Source organism: Ranitomeya variabilis, chromosome 1, assembly GCF_051348905.1.
Source record: "Ranitomeya variabilis isolate aRanVar5 chromosome 1, aRanVar5.hap1, whole genome shotgun sequence".
NCBI classification, from domain to species: Eukaryota; Metazoa; Chordata; class Amphibia; order Anura; family Dendrobatidae; genus Ranitomeya; species Ranitomeya variabilis.
Window position 1 is genome coordinate 524,102,572 of NC_135232.1, and position 21,174 is coordinate 524,123,745.

Consider the following 21,174-nt stretch of genomic DNA (forward strand, 5'->3'; position numbering starts at 1 on the left):
ATTACACCACTGCCTGCCTGTGAGATGGAAGCTGAGATGAATCTGCAGAGATGAATCTGCAGATGTGTCAGGTATAATCACACAGCTCTGCTGTATTGTAACATTACACCACTGTCTGCCTGTGAGATGGAGGCTGAAGCTGAGAGGAATCTGCAGAGATGTGTCACGTATAATCACACAGCTCTGCTGTATTGTAACATTATTACACCACTGTCTGCCTGTGAGATGGAGGCTGAAGCTGAGAGGAATCTGCAGATGTGTCAGGTATAATCGCACACAGCTCTGCTGTATTGTAACATTATTACACCATTGTCTGCTTGTGAGATGGAAGCTGAGAGGAACCTGAAGATGTCAGGTATAATCACAGACAGCTCTGCTGTATTGTAACATTACACCACTGTCTGCCTGTGAGATGGAGGCTGAAGCTGAGAGGAATCTGCAGATGTGTCAGGTATAATCACACACAGCTCTGCTGTATTGTAATATTATTACACCACTGCCTGCCTGTGAGATGGAAGCTGAAGCTGAGAGGAATCTGCAGATGTGTCCGGTATAATCACACACAGCTCTGCTGTATTGTAACATTATTACACCATTGTCTGCCTGTGAGATGGAAGCTGAGAGAAACCTGCAGCTGTGTCAGGTGTAATCACACACAGCTCTGCTGTATTGTAATATTACACCACTGCCTGCCTGTGAGATGGAAGCTGAGATGAATCTGCAGATGTGTCAGGTATAATCACACAGCTCTGCTGTATTGTAACATTACACCACTGTCTGCCTGTGAGATGGAGGCTGAAGCTGAGAGGAATCTGCAGATGTGTCAGGTATAATCACACACAGCTCTGCTGTATTGTAACATTATTACACCATTGCTTGTGAGAATGAAGCTAAGAGGAACCTGAAGATGTCAGGTATAATCACAGACAGCTCTGCTGTATTGTAGCATTATTACACTACTGTCTGCCTGTGAGATGGAAGCTGAGAGGAACCTGAAGATGTGTCAGGTATAATCATACACAGCTCTGCTGTATTGTAACATTATTACACCACTGTCTGCCTGTGAAATGGAAGCTGAGAGTAACCTGCAGATGTGTCAGGTATAATCACACACAGCTCTGCTGTATTGTAATATTATTACACCATTGTCTGCCTGTTAGATGGAATCTGAAGCTGAGAGGAACCTGCAGATGTGTGAGGTATGATCACACACAGCTCTACTGTATTGTAACATCACACCACTGTCTGCCTGTGAGATGGAAGCTGAGAGTAACCTGCAGATGTGTCAGGTATAATCACACACAGCTCTGCTGTATTGTAATATTATTACACCATTGTCTGCCTGTTAGATGGAATCTGAAGCTGAGAGGAACCTGCAGATGTGTGAGGTATGATCACACACAGCTCTACTGTATTGTAACATTATCACACCACTGTCTGCCTGTGAGATGGAAGCTGAGAGGAACCTGAAGATGTGTCAGGTATAATCACACACAGCTCTGCTGTATTGTAACATTATTGCACCACTGTCTGCCTGTAAGATGCAAGCTGAAGCTGAGTGGAACCTGCAGATGAGTCCTGGGTTCAAACCCCACCAAGGACAACATCTGCAAAGAGTTTGTATGTTCTCTCCGTGTTTGCGTGGGTTCCCTCCGGGTACTCCAGTTTCCTCCCACATTCCAAAGACATACTGATAGGGAATTTAGATTGTGAGCCTCAACGGGGACAGCGATGATAGTGTGTGCAACCTGTAAAGCGCTGCGGAATATGTTAGTGCTATATATAAAAAAATAAAGATTATAAAAAAAAAAATAAAGATTACACCACTGTCTGCCTGTGAGATGGAAGCTGAGAGGAACCTGCAGATGTGTCGGGTATAATCAAACACATCTCTGCTGTATTGTAACATTATTACACCATTATTACAGATTCTCATGCAGATCAGTGTCCGGCCCATAGTCCTGAACAGCTCATTTACATATAAGAAAAACGTGGTTTTATCTGGAATTAAAAATTGTATTACAGATATTGAAATGTCATTTTATTCAGCTTCCTGTGACCTACATGGCCATATAGATGTCGTAGGAGGATTGATCCTATTGACAAATTTCTTTCAATCATGCTAGCAATTTTATACTAGGCAATCATCAAGGTTTCCATATATTTTTTTTTTAAACCTTTTGTTTATGCTGTCATGTTTCATCCATGTCTTTGATGACTGCATTACATAGTGTTGTATAGTTAATAAAGTTGAAAAAAAAATAAATGTCCCATCAAGTTCAACTGAGGTATGGTAAAGGATTAACAGATGGAGGACAAGCACAATGCATCTGTCTGCTCTAAAGCAGTTAATCTTTCCCTTTTGATTCCAATTGTCAATCTGCTGGACAATATTTAGAAAATAACTACACACTTAGGGTATGTTACCACAGTCAGGAAACTCTGCATGTTTGCCTAGAGCCGCAGCATCAAACACGCAGCGTCCAGATGTTACAGCATATTTAGGGGATTTCCTGAAATCCCATTTCCACTATGCGTTAAGACGCAGGCGGCAGACCCGCGTAAACGGACCTGCGGTGCGTCTTTCCAGAGAGCAGCATGTCTGTTTACAATTCGGCGACGCTCCGTCGCCACACCGTAAATTTGCCATAGACTATTATTAGATGCGGTTAAACCACATCTAATGATTAGTCACATGCGTAGTAAAAGCGTAAACGCAGCATACTACGCATGTGTACTAATTTAAATAATCTCTTACCTGTAAAACCGCGGGAAGTCCGCATCCACTGCAGTTCTCGCGATAGCTTACCGTGAGAACTGCTGTGCACGTGACCGGAGGTCACCCTAGGCTGGTTCTCACGGTCAGCTGACTGCGAGAGCTAGATTGTAGGTAGGTAGGAGTTATCTCCGGTGGTCATCTACAAGCTCTGCTATGTCTGGATGTCAGGCATCCTGATGTAGCAGAGCTGGACTCATCGTGGGACACTCGTTATTAAGGACTGCGTCGGAACAGGGAGTATACTGTTGGTTTATTATTTTCTTCTTTTTTCCAGATGATCGATTGCTTCGCTTGGATTACCAGTACAATAAAGATGTCAAAACTGTGTGGTGTTTTATTTCATTAAAGTACTTTATTCTGCAGGTGTGTGTGTGTGTTTTATTAACCCTTTACCAACTATAGGATTAGTAATGGTAGGTATCTTATTGACGCCTCTCCATTACTAAGCCTGCTTAATGTCACCTACAAAGGTGACATTAACCCCTCATTACCCCATATGCCACTGCTACAGGGCAGTGGGAAGAGAAAGGCTAAACCTCTGCTACAGGGCAGTGTGGAAGAGAGGGGCTAAGCAAATGGCTTCTTCCTAGGTTATTAATATCAGCCCGCAGCTGTCTGCGTAGCCTTTCTGGCTATAAATTATAGGGGGACTAAGGATAAATATATAGCTGCAGACTGATATTCATAGCCTGGGAAGCTCTGTGGGTATTAACCCCTTCCCAGGCTACAAACATTGGTCTCCCAGTCGCTGGCTTTCCCTCTCTGGCGCAGAAAATTGCGCAGGAGCCCATGCCATTTTTTCTTTTATTTTAAATTAAGCATATTGCATTTAAGGCCGGGGTCACATTTGCGAGAAACCCGCACCTCAATAGCGTTCAGCTGCATAGAAATACATGCAGCTGAACGTTCCACTCCCGAGTGCCGGTGGCAGTGTCTGGTTACGATGCGAGACTCGTCCGAGTTTCTCACATGTGTGATCCTGGCCTAACTCTTTATGTACCGTTTTATTAGTTTTATTACTAAACATCGGGCTTGGTATTATCTATCTATCGTAGCTATCTATCATAGCTATCTATCGATATATCTGTCTAGCTATCTATAAATATATCTATAGATAGTGATGAGCGAGTGTACTCGTTGCTCGGGTGATCTCCGAGTATTTGTAACTGGAGATTTAGTTTTCGTTGCCTCAGCTGCATGATTTACAGCTGATGGCTTGAATACATGTGGGGATTCCCTAGCAACTAGGCAACCCCCACATGTACTCAGCCTGGCTAGCAGCCGTAAATCATGCAGCTGAGTCAACAAAAATGAAATCTCCGAGCAGTTACAAATACTCGGAGATCACCCGAGCATGCTCAGGAAAACCCAAGCAATGAGTATGCTCACTCATCACTATCTATGGATAGATACAGTAGATGCGATAGATATGGTATAGATAGATAGATATGGTATAGATAGATATGGTATAGATAGATAATAGATAGATATGGGATGGACAGATAGATAGATGGATAGATAGATACATCTATAGATAGATATAATAGATATGAATAGATGATAGATACGATAGATATAGCTACAGATAGATACGAAAGATAGATGATAGATATGGGATAGATAATATATAAGATAGATATGGCTATAGATAGATCTATCTATCCCATATCTATCTAGCTGTGTGTGTAAACATTATTCTTCAATGGAGTATATAAAAGAAGAGGTTGGACAAGGAAATTACATCACAATTCTTTTTTTTTTTTGTATATCTTTATTTAGCTTACAAAAACACACAAATCCGCATGAAAAATGCGGATGTACGCAGCGTCCAACCCGCAACGTTTACTGACTGTGGGAACATATCCCAATATATCTGCAAAAAGGAAATCCCTTTTTTTCCCTTCCCAGAAGCCAACTTTCAATTAGCTTTATTTAAAGGGACAAAAAACGCATGCAATGAGAAAACGCATAAAAAACGCATGTGGAAAAAAAACGCATAAAAAACGCAGGTGACCTGCCAGTGACCTCAGATGCAGATTTTACCTGCGTCAAATCCTGACCATGCAAGCATACCCTTATACATTTCTTCTTCTAAAAAAAATTCATTTCAGCCATTCTTTTTGAAATCATGAATGGTTCCCGCTGTGACCACAGACTATTCCACAGATTAAGGCTGCAGTCACACATTCAGTATGTGGTCAGTATTTTACCTCAGTATGTGTAAGCCAAGACCAGGTGAGGAACAATCAGAGGAAAAGAACCGTATTTTTCGGCATATTAGACGCACTTTTTCCCCCAAAAAATTGTGAGGAAAATGGGGGGGTGCGTCTTATATGCGGAACGCAGGCTTACCTGCATTGTGGCGGCGACAGAGGTGCGGGCATGATGTGGCACGGTGAGCTGTATGGCGTGAGCAGGTCCCATCCATATTTGAGGTGAATCCGCGGCCCGGTATTGATGGAGAGCAGCAGCGCTGGTGAGTTACGGTATTTTCCGGTGGCGGCGGCAATCCTGCTGAGGCCGCGCGTGCGCAGATTCACTACTCTGCGTCCCAGGGCTTCAGGAAAATGGCCGTGGGAGGCCGCGCGTGCGCAGATGGAGATCGCGGCGGCCATTTTCCTGAAGCCCTGGGACGCAGAGTAGTGAATCTGCGCACGAACGGCCTCAGCAAGATGGCCGCCGCCACCGGAAAATACCGTAACTCACCAGCGCTGCTGGCCGGTGCAGGTACAGAACGCCGGGCGGGGGGAAGGTGGCCCGTTATTGTCCCATTGTTCCCCCGTGGCTCCTTTGTGTAGGGTAGGAGGGCGCACAGACATGGCCGGGACCGGGAGGTGGCAGGACGCCGGGCCCCAGCAGCTGGCACAGCACGGTGTGCCTGAAAATGGAGGCATGTGCATTGCTGAGGCCGGCTCTGCTCCTCCGTGGCCTGTGTACACTGTGTGCTGCACATGGCTGCCCCCGAGCAGGTGGCATTCTCGGGCCAGCACCACGCTGCAGCATTGTACGGCATGCGGAGGCATCTGCGTGACATGGTGGCACTGCCATAGGGCACAGGCCGAGGGTCCATGCAGGACTAGGGGGCATAGCTGCCAGTTACAGCTGGGTGGCAGACAAAACCCTCTTTCATGAGAGCCACCCATGCCCGGTGGGAATGACACAAGGATGTGTTGTTTGGGCTCATTCACTGTCATTGCCCATCTGCAGTCTGTGTGCTGAGGGGGCTTCATCTCCCCCCTGGTGGGTGCGGGAGAATGTGCTGTCTCCACACCATCCCCACCATCAACAGTAAGGAGCAAGCTGACAACCGCGCCAGCCAGGCACAAGGGTTGTCAGCGGTGGAGTACCCAACATTGGCATATCACTGCAGAACTGGACGTGGCATTCTGGAGCCGTGGAAAGCTGGCGAATGTTTTCTGATTTTTTTAAATGCTTTTTAAACTTTAATTTCTGATCAGTGCATCTCTATAAAATCAAGACGTTGGCTGCACTCAAGTGGTGTTATGTGTGATCCATAGTGGCAATATGTGTGATCGATAGTGACATTATGTGTGATGGATATTGGTGTTATGTGTGATCAATAGTGGCATTATGTTTGATCCATAGTGGCATTATGTTTGATCCATAGTGGCATTATGTGTAATCCATAGGGGCGTTATGTGTGATCCATAGGGGCATTATGTGTGATCATCCCACCGCACCTCAGCATCACCTCACCTCTGCCACCACCATGCCTCCTGTGACCCTGCTCTGCCACTGCCTGCCCTCAGGTAAGAGATCTTAAATTCGGACAATAAGACGGACCCCATCTTATAAAAAAATCTTTTTTTCTGCATTTTTCACCCCAAATTTGGGGTGGTCTTATAGGACGGTGCGTCTTATATGCCGAAAAATACGGTATAATAGAGACACGTCACCACTTCTGTATTTATCACCCACTCCTGGTTTTGGCTTACAAATACTAAGAAAAAACAAAACACCTATGTATGTATCCTAATTAAGAGCCATAAACTCAATATAACCACCTATAAACAAAGGCTACACACAAGAATAACCATGATAAAACCCAATATTTTATTGTAACAAAAGAGTAAAAACAAAACAAAAAAAATTGGTAGTAAAACAACAATAAGAATAAACAGGTGAGGGCCAAATGGACAGGAAGAGAAAGGTGGACGAAGCATTTCATTGTGAAGCGCGCGTTGGGTGTGGTGGACGCCTGGATTCCTGTCACTTGAATTGGTAATATATGTTAAAACTGTTCAAAACTGCTTATCTCTCGCATGCACTCTATAGTGATTTTAGCAATCCTGCACGACCCCTGTCGGCCTCTATATGCATTGATAGATTTAAATTGTCTTTATTCACACAGGCTTATTTGATTGGTGTGTCCTGTCGTATCAAATTGTTTTCCTATATCATATACAGCATTTGCTCACCTATACTGTGTCTGCATGCGAGTGGCTAACTGATAGAATAGACTATGCTAGATAGTGACTATGTCTGGTTGTTAATACATCCATTATTTCCAGGTGTTTCCACCTTTCTCTTCCTGTCCATTTGGCCCTCACCTGTTTATTCTTATTGTTGTTTTACTACCAATTTTTTTGGTTTTGTTTTTACTCTTTTGTTACAATAAAATATTGGTTTTATCATGGTTATTCTTGTGTGTAGCCTTTGTTTATAGGTGGCTTACAAATACTGAGGTAAAATACTGACCAAATACTGCTAGTGTGACGGCAGCCTAATAGTTCTTAAGGTAAAGAAGCGCCATCTAAGGATCCTCCAAATTCTTTATTCTAGGAAGTACAGAACCAGGGACAGTGTGAACAGGAGTCTCTAATATATTTATGTAGTTACATGCCAAATGCCATACTTGTTACCATTTTTCCACTAATATTTTATTCCTCTATGGGGGTTTGATGATCTTTACTGTACGTTTCTTTTTTCTACTTACAGAGGAGTCTAGTAAAACCTACTAAATTATCAAAGTAAAGTTTATAATGAGGGATTGCTGTATATGCAGTTCTATAATCTATTAGTAGGTTCACCACCTCCACTCATGGAGTAGTTAGAATATATACAAACGTTGCTATAGTACTTTATCCCATTTGGAGAAGGCTAGTGAGTCTCTTGCATAACTTCATGTCTGGGTCAGGGCGATTCCTATATTTCCAATTGTTATAATCTAGGTGTCTCCTGCATGCTCGCTAACGTCAGTGGTGTTGAATGTGCGATAATCCTCGGACAATACAATAGATGGGAACATAGCCAACTGGAAAGAATAATGGGAATGATGCCATTTGAAATCATTGCAGTCAAGATGGCGGGATCATATAGGATTATCTTTTCCTTAATGTCTCTTTTATGATGTTGTATCTGATCATATTCACAGTACAAGCAAGTGGAACAGTACATGTCCTTCCATAAACTACCTGCAGATTTTCGCCAAAGGCTTCATGATTATTATGAGCACCGATACCAGGGGAAGATGTTTGATGAAGACAGCATCCTTGAGGAGCTAAATGAACCTTTGAGAGAGGTATGAAGCTGTAGATGAAGAAAATTGTTCTCATAAAATAGGCTGGGACAACACGCATAAGTGCTAAATGCACTGGAAATTAGGTTAATCTTTTTCACTTCTTGCAGGACATTTTTACACCTTTTACAAACTTACGGTATAACGCTGCAGCATTTCAGAGAAAAACATCATTTAATAGCTGCCAGGTACTGAGGTGCCTGGCGGCTTCTCCATGCCAGTGAAAGTGACTGACAAGCCGCACGAAGACAAAGACTTGGCAGTGACCATCAGTGGGCAGGGAGATGCTGCCAGGGACCGAGCTGCATACAAGGGAGCTCCCGGGCAGCTATTAAAAGTATGCTTTTATTGGTAAAACACACATGGGCAGCATGTATCACCTGTCATGTAAAATAAGGCTATTAACCTGCAGATATGGGGTTAATCTGCAGGTTAATAGCGTTCTGACACCGTGTGGCGCTGGCACTGAGAGCCCCACTGCCAGGAGGAAATGAACTTTACTTCCCTCACCAGGCTCGCTTTTTCAGTCACGACAGGGGTGGTGCACCAATTCCAGCAGACTGGAAGTAATGGTGTCGTAGATCACCAGTCGCATGACCCTGCAGCCAATCAGCGGTTTCAGTGGTTGTTTGCTGGGTTAGTAACATGAACACAAAATCTTATATTCCCTCTCTGGGGTCATTGGAAAGCAATGCAAAGTGACAGAATTCAGACTGTCTGGTTTCTGCTCTCTTTCAACTCTCCCTTGCCCATCTATTTCCTCTAAACTTTTCAACTTATTCCACCTCTCTGATTATTCTATCTGGAGCTATGATCCTGGGCTTTATAATGCTAAGAATAATGTAGACTGCAGTCATTGCCAGTGAAACCAGTTAAAGGGGTATTGTTGTCTCAGCAAATAAAGCTTTTTCATTGTATAATAAAAAAAAATATGCAATTTTCAAATTTTTGAATCAATTCCCGAAAACTTTCAAAATCTCTGCCTGCATTGAGTGGGAGTGTTCATTGGCCATTTGTGCTTAGACGTGTATCAGAGGTGTTCTGTAACAAGCTTGTGTCTATCACATGACCACGGAAAGTACCGTAATCAATGAATATTGAAAGGGAGCAGAGATCTCAACATCCGTGAAGTAGCAACATGGACAATTTTATAACTATTCCTCATACAATGAATACCCCGTTAGAGCCACAGGTGAGATGGAGATGAGGTATGCATGTAAGACCGCTTGGTATAGAAAATGCCACCCAATTTCATTTCATTTCATATTGGCAACAACACTAACAGCTGCAGGCTTGAGAATACTCTGTCCGACATTCTAAAAAACTAAAATCAAAACTAGAGGCATGACCAAACCTTGTTTAATCACAAGACACTGACAGTATCTGATAGACATATTTATAGCTATAAACTACTGATAAATAGATGTTGTTCTTGGCTTTCCCAACAGCTTCCACTAGGACAGACAGACTAAAATGCATTCAAGATACTCCAAAACCATCTATGTCCACACCATATAAGCTAAAGGTGCCAGCCTCAGGACCCCAACTAAGTGTCCAGTCTGGAAAACAAGCAAAACTCCAAAAAATCTTCATTGTGAAAGAGTAGACTTGCATGAAAGAAAGCACAGGCAGCACAAAAAGGATTTTATGGGATTATATATGTAGCAAATTACATGTTGGTCACTCATCATTTAAAAAAAGCCATTCATGTAATGCATAGATGGGTCCGCCTGTGTACTTGTTATTTTTTTGCATTAAAAAATTAATAATTTTAAACTAAGCAAAACAAAAAAAAGTGAATAACCATGCAATTTTTCCTGAAAACACTGAAAGGAAGGTAAAATTCAAGAGCAGCTTAGAGAAAGGCCTCCGTAAGGTAATTCCTTTCTATACTGTCTGTATGACCTAGTGGGGCTTATGGACATGGATGCTCTGAGACAACCCCCTTTTATAGGTGACACATTTATGCACATTTTAATACATTATTTGCTGAATTCATCAAGGAGTGAAGAAGAGAGCCTAAAAATTGTCAAAATGTATTCTTAAGGCTACGGTCAGACTGCCAATAATGCAAGACACTGATCATACTGTGATCCGTGATTCAATTCTCTCGGATAAGCGAATTGGAGCATACAGAGTAGAAAATGGAGAACTAAATTTTTCCATCTTCTCCATTGTGAGAGTATGCGAAAAGTGGACTGCACTCTGAAGTCATCCAAGTGTAGTCCGATGATTTCTATGCACCTATAGACTTGAATGGTTGAATGTCTTCTGATTTTAGAGTGAAATTGCAGCAGGCAGCAATTATTTAGCAGACAGATTAGTGAAAAAAATTGTGCATCAGCACTGCTGCATAGAATAACATTGGTCTAAATGGCATGCAATAAAAAAATTGGCTAGCTCATCCAATGTATATAGTGATGTGAGCTCAAAAAGTAATCCTTGGAGATACACCACTATGTAACTTATAGAGAATTGACTTTACACACAGCTGGATGAGAGCCATGACTAGGCTGTTAACTTACAGGGCTATAGTCTTTTCAGAAATGACCGTACGGATAGGCGAGGGGGAGGGGTGTGTCTATATGTAAAATTATCCTTAAAACCCATCCTGCGTGATAATATAGGTGAATCTAATGAAAATGTAGAGTCCCTGTGGGTGGAGATGAGGGGAGGGGTAAAAATAATAAATTACTGATAGGGGTTTGTTATAAGTCTCCAAAAATAATGGAAGCAATGGAGACTATCCTCATAAAGCAAATAGATGAAGCTGCGACTCAAGGAGAAGTCATTATTATGGGGGACTTCAACTACCCTGAAATAGATTGGGGAACAGAAACCTGCAGTTCCAGTAAAGGTAATCGGTTTTTGACAACTATGAGAGACAATTACCTTTCACAACTGGTTCAGGACCCAACAAGGAGGGGGGCACTACTAGACCTAATATTAACCAACAGGCCAGACCGCATATCAAATGTAAGGGTTGAGGGTCACTTGGGGAATAGTGATCACAAAATAATAAGTTTTCATGTATCCTTTAATAAGATGTGTAGTAGAGGGGTGACAAGGACACTAAACTTCAGGAGGGCAAATTTCCAACGGATGAGAGAGGATCTTAGTGCAATTAACTGGGACGATATCCTGAGACATAAAAATACACAAAGAAAATGGGAGACGTTTATTAGCATCCTGGATAGGACCTGTGCACAGTATATACCGTATGGGAATAAACATGCTAGAAATAGGAGGAAACCAATATGGCTAAATAGAGCTGTAAGGGGCGCAATAAATGAGAAAAAGAAAGCATTTAGAGAATTAAAGGAAGTAGGTAGTGAGGAGGCATTAAATAAATACAGAAAATTAAATAAATTCTGTAAAAAGCAAATCAAGGCAGCAAAGATTGAGACAGAGAGACTCATTGCCAGAGAGAGTAAACATAATCCCAAAATATTCTTTAACTACATAAATAGTAAGAAACTAAAAAATGATAGTGTTGGCCCCCTTAAAAATAGTCTGGGTGAAATGGTGGATGAGGAAAAAGCCAATATGCTAAACGACTTTTTTTCATCAGTATTTACAAAAGAAAATCCCATGGCAGACAATATGACTAGTGATAAAGATTCCCAATTAAATGTCACCTGCTTAACCCAGCAGGAAGTACGGCGACGTCTAAAAATCACTAAAATTGACAAATCTCCGGGCCCGGATGGGATCCACCCCCGAGTACAGCAAGAACTAAGTACAGTCATTGATAGACCATTATTTTTAATCTTTAAAGACTCCATAATAACAGGGTCTGTACCACAGGACTGGCGTATAGCAAATGTGGTGCCAATATTCAAAAAGGGGACAAAAACTGAACTCTGTAATTATAGGCGAGTAAGCTTAACCTCTACTGTGGGTAAAATCCTGGAGGGCATTCTAAGGGATGCTATACTGGAGTATCTGAAGAGGAATAACCTCATGACCCAGTATCAGCACGGGTTTACTAGGGACCGATCATGTCAGACTAATTTGATCAGCTTCTATGAAGAGGTAAGTTCTGGACTGGACCAAGGGAACCCAGTGGACGTAGTGTATATGGACTTTTCAAAAGCTTTTGCTATGGTGCCACACAAAAGGTTGATACATAAAATGAGAATAATGGGGATAGGGGAAAATATGTGTAAGTGGGTTAAGAGTTGGCTCAGGGATTTATGTAAACTAGAAGCTTGGGCTGATAAATGGCAAATGAGCTTTAATGGGGATAAATGTAAGGTCATGCACTTGGGTAGAAGTAATAAGATGTATAACTATGTGCTTAATTCTAAAACACTGGGCAAAACCGTCACTGAAAAAGACCTGGGTGGATGGGTGGATGACAAACTCATATTCAGTGGCCAGTGTCAGGCAGCTGCTACAAAGGCAAATAAAATAATGGGATGCATTAAAAGAGGCATAGATGCTCATGAGGAGAACATAATTTTACTTCTATACAAGTCACTAGTTCGACCACACTTAGAATACTGTGCACAGTTCTGGTCTCCGGTGTATAAGAAAGACATAGCTTAACTAGAGCGGGTGCAGAGAAGAGCGACCAAGGTTATTAGAGGACTGGGGGTCTGCAATACCAAGATAGGTTATTACACTTGGGGCTATTTAGTTTGGAAAAACGAAGGCTAAGGGGTGATCTTATGTTAATGTATAAATATATGAGGGGACAGTACAAAGACCTTTCTGATGATCTTTTTAATCATAGACCGGTGACAGGGACAAGGGGGCATCCTCTACGTCTGGAGGAAAGAAGGTTTAAGCATAATAGCAGACGCGTATTCTTTACTGTTAGAGCAGTGAGACTATGGAACTCTCTGCCGTATGATGTTGTAATGAGTGATTCATTACTTAAATTTAAGAGGGGACTGGATACCTTTCTGGAAAAGTATAATGTTACAGGGTATATATACTAGATTCCTTGATAGGGTGTTGATCCAGGGAACTAGTCTGATTGCCGTATGTGGAGTCGGGAAGGAATTTTTTTTCCCCAGTGTGGAGCTTACTCTTTGTCACATGGGTTTTTTATTGCCTTCCTCTGGATCAACATGTTAGGGCATGTTAGGTTAGGCTATGGGTTGAACTAGATGGACTTAAAGTCTTCCTTCAACCTTAATAACTATGTTATTCTTTGTGCAGCTATATATGTGCAGATGAACGCTGCATAAGACACATATTTCTTGGGAAAACCTCAGTGATTATGGGAAGCTTTTGTCTTAATCCTCTTACTAAAACTTCATTCACATGACCGTAACTTGCATGAGCAGAACTTGTAAGCCAAAACCAAGAATGAAATAAAGAAGATGTATCATGGAAAAAGACTGGTTGTATGTCTTCTGTATTTTACACCTACTCATGATTAGTGAGAGGTTTTGTAAGTTTCTAACTACTCATGATTTTGGCTGCCAAATACTGATGAAAAGTACTGACCACAGAATTCATGCTTAAGTGGCCAAAGCCTGGCAGATAACACACAATTTGCAATTAAGAAACTTCATGGGTTTAGCATAAGTTACCGTAAGTTTACATTTCTTTTTAGACCTCATATTTTCAGCTCCCGAACATTATACTGGGTTTTAAATGAAGAAATGAAGCATAGCTTTAAAAGATCTAGTGCAGTAGAAATATTACCCCAGTTCTAATTTCTAAAGAATATAGAGCCTAATGGCTTTACAGCTAGAAATCAGCTACTTTGCTCTTATTTTATTTCACACCTTTTCCCCCTCTCCCAACTTGCTCTAGGATAGATGAGTGGTAGGCACTAGTGATGAGCAAGTGTGTTCGTTACTCGAGATTTCCGAGCATGCCTGTTTATTAGGCAATTACCGCATGTATTCAGGCTGTCTAGCAGCTGCAAATCATGCAACTGCGGCAACACAAACATAATCTCCGAGCACGCCCAAGATACTTGGAGAACACCAGAGCATGCTCGAAAAATCTCGAGTAACGAGCACACTCGCTCATCACAAGTGGGCACATCAAACTCTAAATTAGCAAAAGTCAATATTTTTATACTACTAAACTATTGAATTACATTTTTTCAATACATCTTCAAATTGACATCCTGGACACTAAAAGTGAAGCGCCAACTGCAGGAGTGTGCAGTCTGGGTAGTACTTGTCTTGACCCCTACATGAAGCCTATTAAAGGGAACCGGTCACCATGAAAATGCAGTCCAATCTGCAAGCACCATGTTATAGAGCAGGGGGACCTGAGTAGATTTATATAGTTGAAACCAGTTTACATACACTATATAAAAGATACATATGCATGTTTTTCTCAATATCTGACATCAGAATAAATGTTTACTGTTTAAGTCCATTAGGATTACCACAATTATTATTTGCCAAATGCCATAATAATTAGAGAGAATGTTTTAAGGCATATTTGTTACTTACTGCAAAGTCAAAGGTACATTTCATTAGTATTTACCATTGCCCTTAAACTTAGGTCAAACGTTTGGGATCTCCTTTCACAAGCTTCTCACAATAGTTGGTCTGAATTTGGGCCCATTCCTACTGACAAAACTGGTGTAACTGATCCAGGTTTGTATGTCGCTTTTCTCGCACCTGACTTTTCAGCTTTGCCCATAAATTTTCAATAGGATTGAGATCAGGGCTTTGTGATGGCCACTCCAAAACATTGACTTTGTTATCATTAAACCACGTTATCAGTTTGGCGGTATGCTTCGGGTCATTGTCCATTTAGAAGACCTATTTCCGCCCAAGCTCTAACTTCTCTCTGATGTTTTGAGATGTTGCTTCAGTATTGCCATATAATTTTCTTTTCTTATGATGCCATCTATTTTGTAAAGTGCACCAGTCCCTCCTGCAACAAAACAATCCCACAACATGATGCTACCACCCTCGTGTTTCACAGTTGAGATGGTGTTCTCAGGCTTCCAAGCTTCTAAACAAAGAAAAGTAGCCAGCTCACCAGTAACCACCCAAGTGCACGGAACTTCGTTGCAGGAAAACGAGTAAATCGTCAGAAAAGGAAAAAAAGTTGAGTTCCAGCTCCTTTAAAAATTCGTAAGTCTTTAATGAAATCCAATAAAATTCATATGAACATGAACAAGGTATCAAAAAACTCCCTCCGGTGGGTGCCCTCCAGCATAAGAGGCTAAACGGCAACGCGTTTCGATCAGACGATCTTTATCAAAGCCATATCATACACTGAATGTGCTGCTCTATATGCTGGATCTCACCCAATCAGATTCTCATGACAGATCACATGACAATTTGGTAAGGTCCTACCATAAAAACATTACTAACAATTTATATCATGATAAAATATTCACTTCCCACTTAACAATAATGTAACATAGTCTCGTAACGTTTATTTAGTCCTATTGGGAAACGGATATTAAGATGGAAAATCCAAAACGCTTCTCGCGTAAGGAGACGCCTCCTTGCGTCTCCACCACGAGGAGACATGTTGACCTGTTCGATTCCCTGTACCTGAAAAAATGCAGTGCTGCGCGCATGGTAAGTGACAAAATGCTTGGATGCTGCCGATATATTTCTGTTACTGCTCTGCGTGTTGCCTATGTCATACAAATGTTCCCGGATGCGTGTTTTTAGTTTTCTAGTTGTGCAACCCACATAAGATAGGTTGCACTCACTACAATTTATTTTATACACTACATTGCTAGAATTGCAATTAATGTATTGCTTGATATAAAATTTCATTGTTGCATCCGCATTATGAAAGACTTTAGCGACAACAGCTTGTTTGCAGGTGCTGCAGTTGTTTGTGCCGCACCTAAAAAAACCCGGATAGTTTAACCATGTTTTATTAGATTTTGTTCCCTCTGCCTGAAACATGCTGGAGGCTATTTTATTGCCAATAGTTGGCGCTCTCCTTGACACCACATTTATACCAGATTGTAAAATATCATACAGTTGAGGATCCTCATGGAGAATGGGCAAATATCTATAAATAATATCTTTCATTTTCGTAAATTGTGGACTGTACTGGAAACATATGTACGGTTTATTTTTTCTTTCCGTATCTATGTTTCTATGTGTGGTTATCATATCTCTCCGATTTTTTCGTTCTACAATCCTTTTAGCCCGATTGATAGTCCATTGAGGATATTTTCGATTTTTTAATTTACTTGTGATCTGCTCAAATTCTCCATGTAGATCCTCCTGCCGGTTACAATTCCGCTTAATCCTGGTGAATTCACCCACCGGAATTGATTCAATTGTGTGTCTACTGTGGCTGCTACTAGCATGTAGGATGGTATTACCTCTTACTGGTTTGTGGTACGTTTTGGTGGTAATATTTTGGTCCGTATTTCCCGTAAGTTCCAAGTCCAAAAAGGAAATATTGTTACCATCCCATTTGTGTGTGAATCTGATGTTATAGTCATTACTATTAAGATAATCCACGAAGTGTGGTATGGCAGATACACCCCCCCCCCATATAATGAGGGTATCATCTATGTATCTGCCATACCACACCACACTATCCAAAAACGGATTGACCGCAGAGAAAACAAATTCCATCTCCCAAAAGGCCATGACCAAGTTTGCCAGGGAGGGTGAATATTTAGCACCCATAGCCACTCCGGCTTGTTGCAAAAAAAAAGGGCCATTAAAGGAAAAAAAATTGCTTGTCATTAAAAATTGTACTACCATAAGCAAATACCCAATCAAGTCCTCGGAATAATTGCTAAATTTTTCAAGATGATACTGTACCGCTCTAATTGCCAGACTGTGGGGAATACAGGTATATAAAGATATGACATCACAACATAACCAGGAATAATTGGTATGCCATATCTTGTTATCCAGACTGCATAAAACCTCCTTGGAATCTCTAATATATCCCGGAGTGCGTTTTACCAGGGGCTGAAGAAGTGAATCCACCCATTGACAGAGTCTTTCATTACATGAGCCAATTCCGGATACTATTGGACGCATTGGGGGGATGTCCTCTTTTTTATGTATTTTGGGTACCCCATATATAATGGGGAGAGTTGGATTTTCCACCATGAGGTATTCTATTTGTTTTTTAGTTAATACCCCTAAGCTTTCACCCTCCATAATAATTAAATCCCTTTTTTTCATAATTTCTCGGGATGGATTTTGTGCCAGTTTTTTGTATGTATTTTGATCAGACAATAGATCTAACATTTTACTGTGGTAATCTGCTGTATTTAATACCACCACCACCCCTCCTTTATCTGACATTTTTATAGTAAGATCTGTCATTTCTTTTAGTTTTCTAATTGCACTCTGAAATTTTTTGGGTATATTGCTCTGATAGTTTCCATTAGTTTTCTTATCATTATAGAGTCGTCGTAATTCCCTCTCTACATTATCTTGAAAACGGTCCATGCATTCTGATCTGGCCTGTACTGGATAGTAATATGGATTCTTGGTGATGAAATCCTGAGAGACATTCACCCGATCTTTGTCCAGCAGTACCTCAGAACCAAGATCCTGCAATGAGACCAATGCCACCTGTTCTCTGAAATCCATACCCGAAAATTCATTATCTATTCTATGCGACACAATAATTTCCTCCTGATTTTGTTCACATTCTGAATTGTCCTCACATCGAAAATGCTTTTTAACAGTCAAATTACGTATGAATTTATTAGTGTCCATAATGGCTGAAAACAAGTCAAAGTCCTGATCCGGGACGAAATTAAGACCCAGAGATAAAACTTCCAAGCTTCTCCCTTTTTTTCCTCCAAACGTAACAATGGTCATTATGCCCAAAAAGTTCAGTTTTAGTTTCATCAGATAACAGGACATCTCCAAAAATGAAAGTCTTTGTTCTTGTGCAAACATTTGCAAACATTAATCTGGCTTTTTATGTTTCTTTTGGAGTAATGGCTTCTTCGTGGCAGAGTGGCCTTTCAGCCCATATTGACATGGTACTCGTTTCACTGTGGATATTGACACAATCTTACCAGCTTGCGCCATCATCTTCACAAGGTCTTTTGCTTTTGTCCATGCCATAATATGCACATGTCGGACCAAAGCACATTCATCTCTGGGACACAGAACCCATCTCCTTCCTGAACGGTATGATGGCTGGACATTCCCATCTTGTTTGTACAGATGAATGAGGCAACTTCAGGTACCTTGATATTGTACCCAAGGATGAGACAGGCTTGTGCAAGTCTGCGATGCTGCACAAGGAAGCAATGTGTTTCAGGTGTGCATTAAAATACATCCACAGGTGTGTCTCTAATTAACTCAGATTTTGCCAAAAAATAGAAGCTTCCAAACACATGACCTCATCATATGGGCAGTCCAGAATTGTTTCAAGGCATAGAAATCTTAGTGTATGTAAACTTTTGACTTTGCAGTAAGTAATAAAAATGCCTTAAAAACATTTTCTCTCTCATTATTCTGGCATTTGGCAAATATTAATAATTATGGTAATCCTAATTGACCTAAAACGGAAAGGTTTATTCTGATTTCATGTTAGCTATTGAGAAAAACATGCATGTGTGTCTTTTTATACAGTGTAGGTCAACTTCTGGTGTCAACTCTATATAGTATTGTGAGAAAAGATTCAGTATAACCTGCTTTATTCATTTAAACTTCTGTTCTGGCTGGGATTTTCAGTCCAGTGGGAGGTTTTATCAGTGACTGCTTTCTTTGTATAATTGTGCATACTGAGATAGCTGGCAGTCACGGATAGGAGCACTCACTGGACTGAAAGCGAAGAAAGGGCAGAGGATTAAATAATTAAAACACAAGTTATACTATATTTTTTCTCACAAACCTATAGATCACTCTTCTCCACTCCTCCTGCTCTATAACATGCTGCCTGCATTTTCATGGTGACAGGTTCCCTTTAAAGCCAACGTGGCAGCAGGATTGTGCTCCGTAAACTACAGGAATTATCAGGTTGGCACTGTTACAATGATTAAAATGATACCCGGGGTGAAGATCTTAGAATTTTGTTTAAATTTTGGGGCAGATCTCTCCTTGGTTTCTCTGGCTTAGAGCAGGAAGATAAGATCTGCCTATAGTCCGGCACTGGAGCATGGCATATCATTAGCTGCAAACTTCTAACACTGATTACACAAGACCCACAAGATGGATTTCTTCACCCCAGGTATCATTTTAATCATTGTAACAGCGCCAACCTGATAATGCCTGTAGTTTACTGAGCTCAAACCTGCTGACATGTTCACTTTTTAAGGAATGTTCCAGATATAGTTCCAGAGAACCATTAGGGTGTGTTTCCGCGGTCAGTATTGGCAGCGCTTTGGACACAGCTCCGTCCAAACTGCTGCTGGCTTTTTAACGCAGGTTATTCCCCATGTGTTTATTGAACCATGCGGAATCACCGCATCCTATACATAGGACGGTGATATTTATCTTGTGGAGACTGAGGGTCTCTGCAAGATAAATAGACATGCTGCGGTCTGGAAAGACGTGCCGCCTGTCCGGTTACGCAGGGAAGCCAGAGGTGTCCCTGAACGCATAGTGGAGATGGGATTTCATAAAATCCCTTCCACTATGCTGTAACATCTGGCCGCTGTGGATTGGACACTGTGGCTGTACACAGGGTCCAATCTGCAGCGTTTACTGACCGTGGAAACATACCCTAAGTCTCTTGGGCAGCCGCCAGCGAGGTGGTCTAAAATGGTGGGGAAAGGAAAGTTCAACTTTGGAGTTAAGAGTCTCAAAATAAGGGAATTTTAAGCTTTTGCCCAGACTTACATCAAGTGAAATGATATAAAATAGATAAGGATGGACTTTAATATTTCTTCATAAGATACATACTAATATGTCTCCTTTTTCTCTCCTTATTGCTTTGACCTCTATTCCTTTCATTAGGAGATTGTCAACTTTAATTGTAGGAAACTGGTTGCATCTATGCCATTGTTTGCCAATGCTGACCCCTGCTTTGTCACTGCAATGCTCACCAAGCTGAAATTTGAGGTTTTTCAACCTACTGACTACATAATTCGGGAGGGAACCATTGGCAAGAAGATGTACTTTATCCAACATGGTGTGGTTAGCGTGCTTACTAAAGGCAACAAAGAGGTCAAACTCTCCGATGGCTCATACTTTGGAGGTAAGAGAAAGGGCATTATTGTTAAACTTTAATTTCCACTTGATTTATTAGTGTTGTTCTGTACTTAAAATCTTATCTTGTTGTGAGTGACAATGCCATGTCGGCAGGAGAGTATGAAGAAGGTCAGGGTTGTCACCCACATGCTGCATCTGCTTGGACTGCTGATTAGCAAACAGGGCAGCTAAGAAATTATCCATTAGTGAGTCAGAAACACGCTAATGAATAATTACAATGTGTTACTCTTAAAGGAGTTTTCATTTAATTCAGGCCTTACTTTAATACAGTAAAAGACCTGCAGCACAAATTAATTGCATCTTGATTTGTCTACTTAAGTTTTACTGCTGCTTATTACATTGAAAACATTTACTGATCCTATTTGTGTCTTGCCGAATAGTGGCCTCTTTACAGCAATTTCCAGAAACTGGAACACTGAACAGATTCTAACCTTTACTTACCTATTTTATGTTTTATAGTGTATAAAGCTGTTGTTCATCCAGATTTAGTAATTTTCAGCTCCTGTATGGCAGTTGGATCACCCTTCAACAGATAAACCATGTTGACTGAGCAAAATTACTTAAAGACACGGAGAACTTTATTTTTTTCTAGATATGTATCTATGTACCCTGCAAGTTTCTTACTGGCTGATTTCTTTACTGCTTCTATTATTTTCAAGATTGGCTTTTTGTAACATGTCTGCATGTGAAGATGCACGTTCAGGGCACAATGGGCATTTTCCTTGAAGCATGCTATATCTCCGCCTCCATTTTTC

At 41.1% G+C, this 21,174-nt stretch overlaps 1 protein-coding gene across 2 annotated transcripts in view; it reads left to right on the forward strand.

Moving 5' to 3' along the window:
• Positions 1–21,174, forward strand: part of HCN2 (hyperpolarization activated cyclic nucleotide gated potassium and sodium channel 2) — a 191,955-nt gene that overhangs the window by 130,468 nt on the left and 40,313 nt on the right. For both annotated transcript variants that reach the window (XM_077254090.1, XM_077254098.1), the window contains 2 exons: positions 8,175–8,321; positions 20,165–20,405. In XM_077254090.1, the coding sequence (XP_077110205.1) occupies positions 8,175–8,321; positions 20,165–20,405 (388 nt within the window). The remainder of the gene's footprint in view (positions 1–8,174; positions 8,322–20,164; positions 20,406–21,174) is intronic.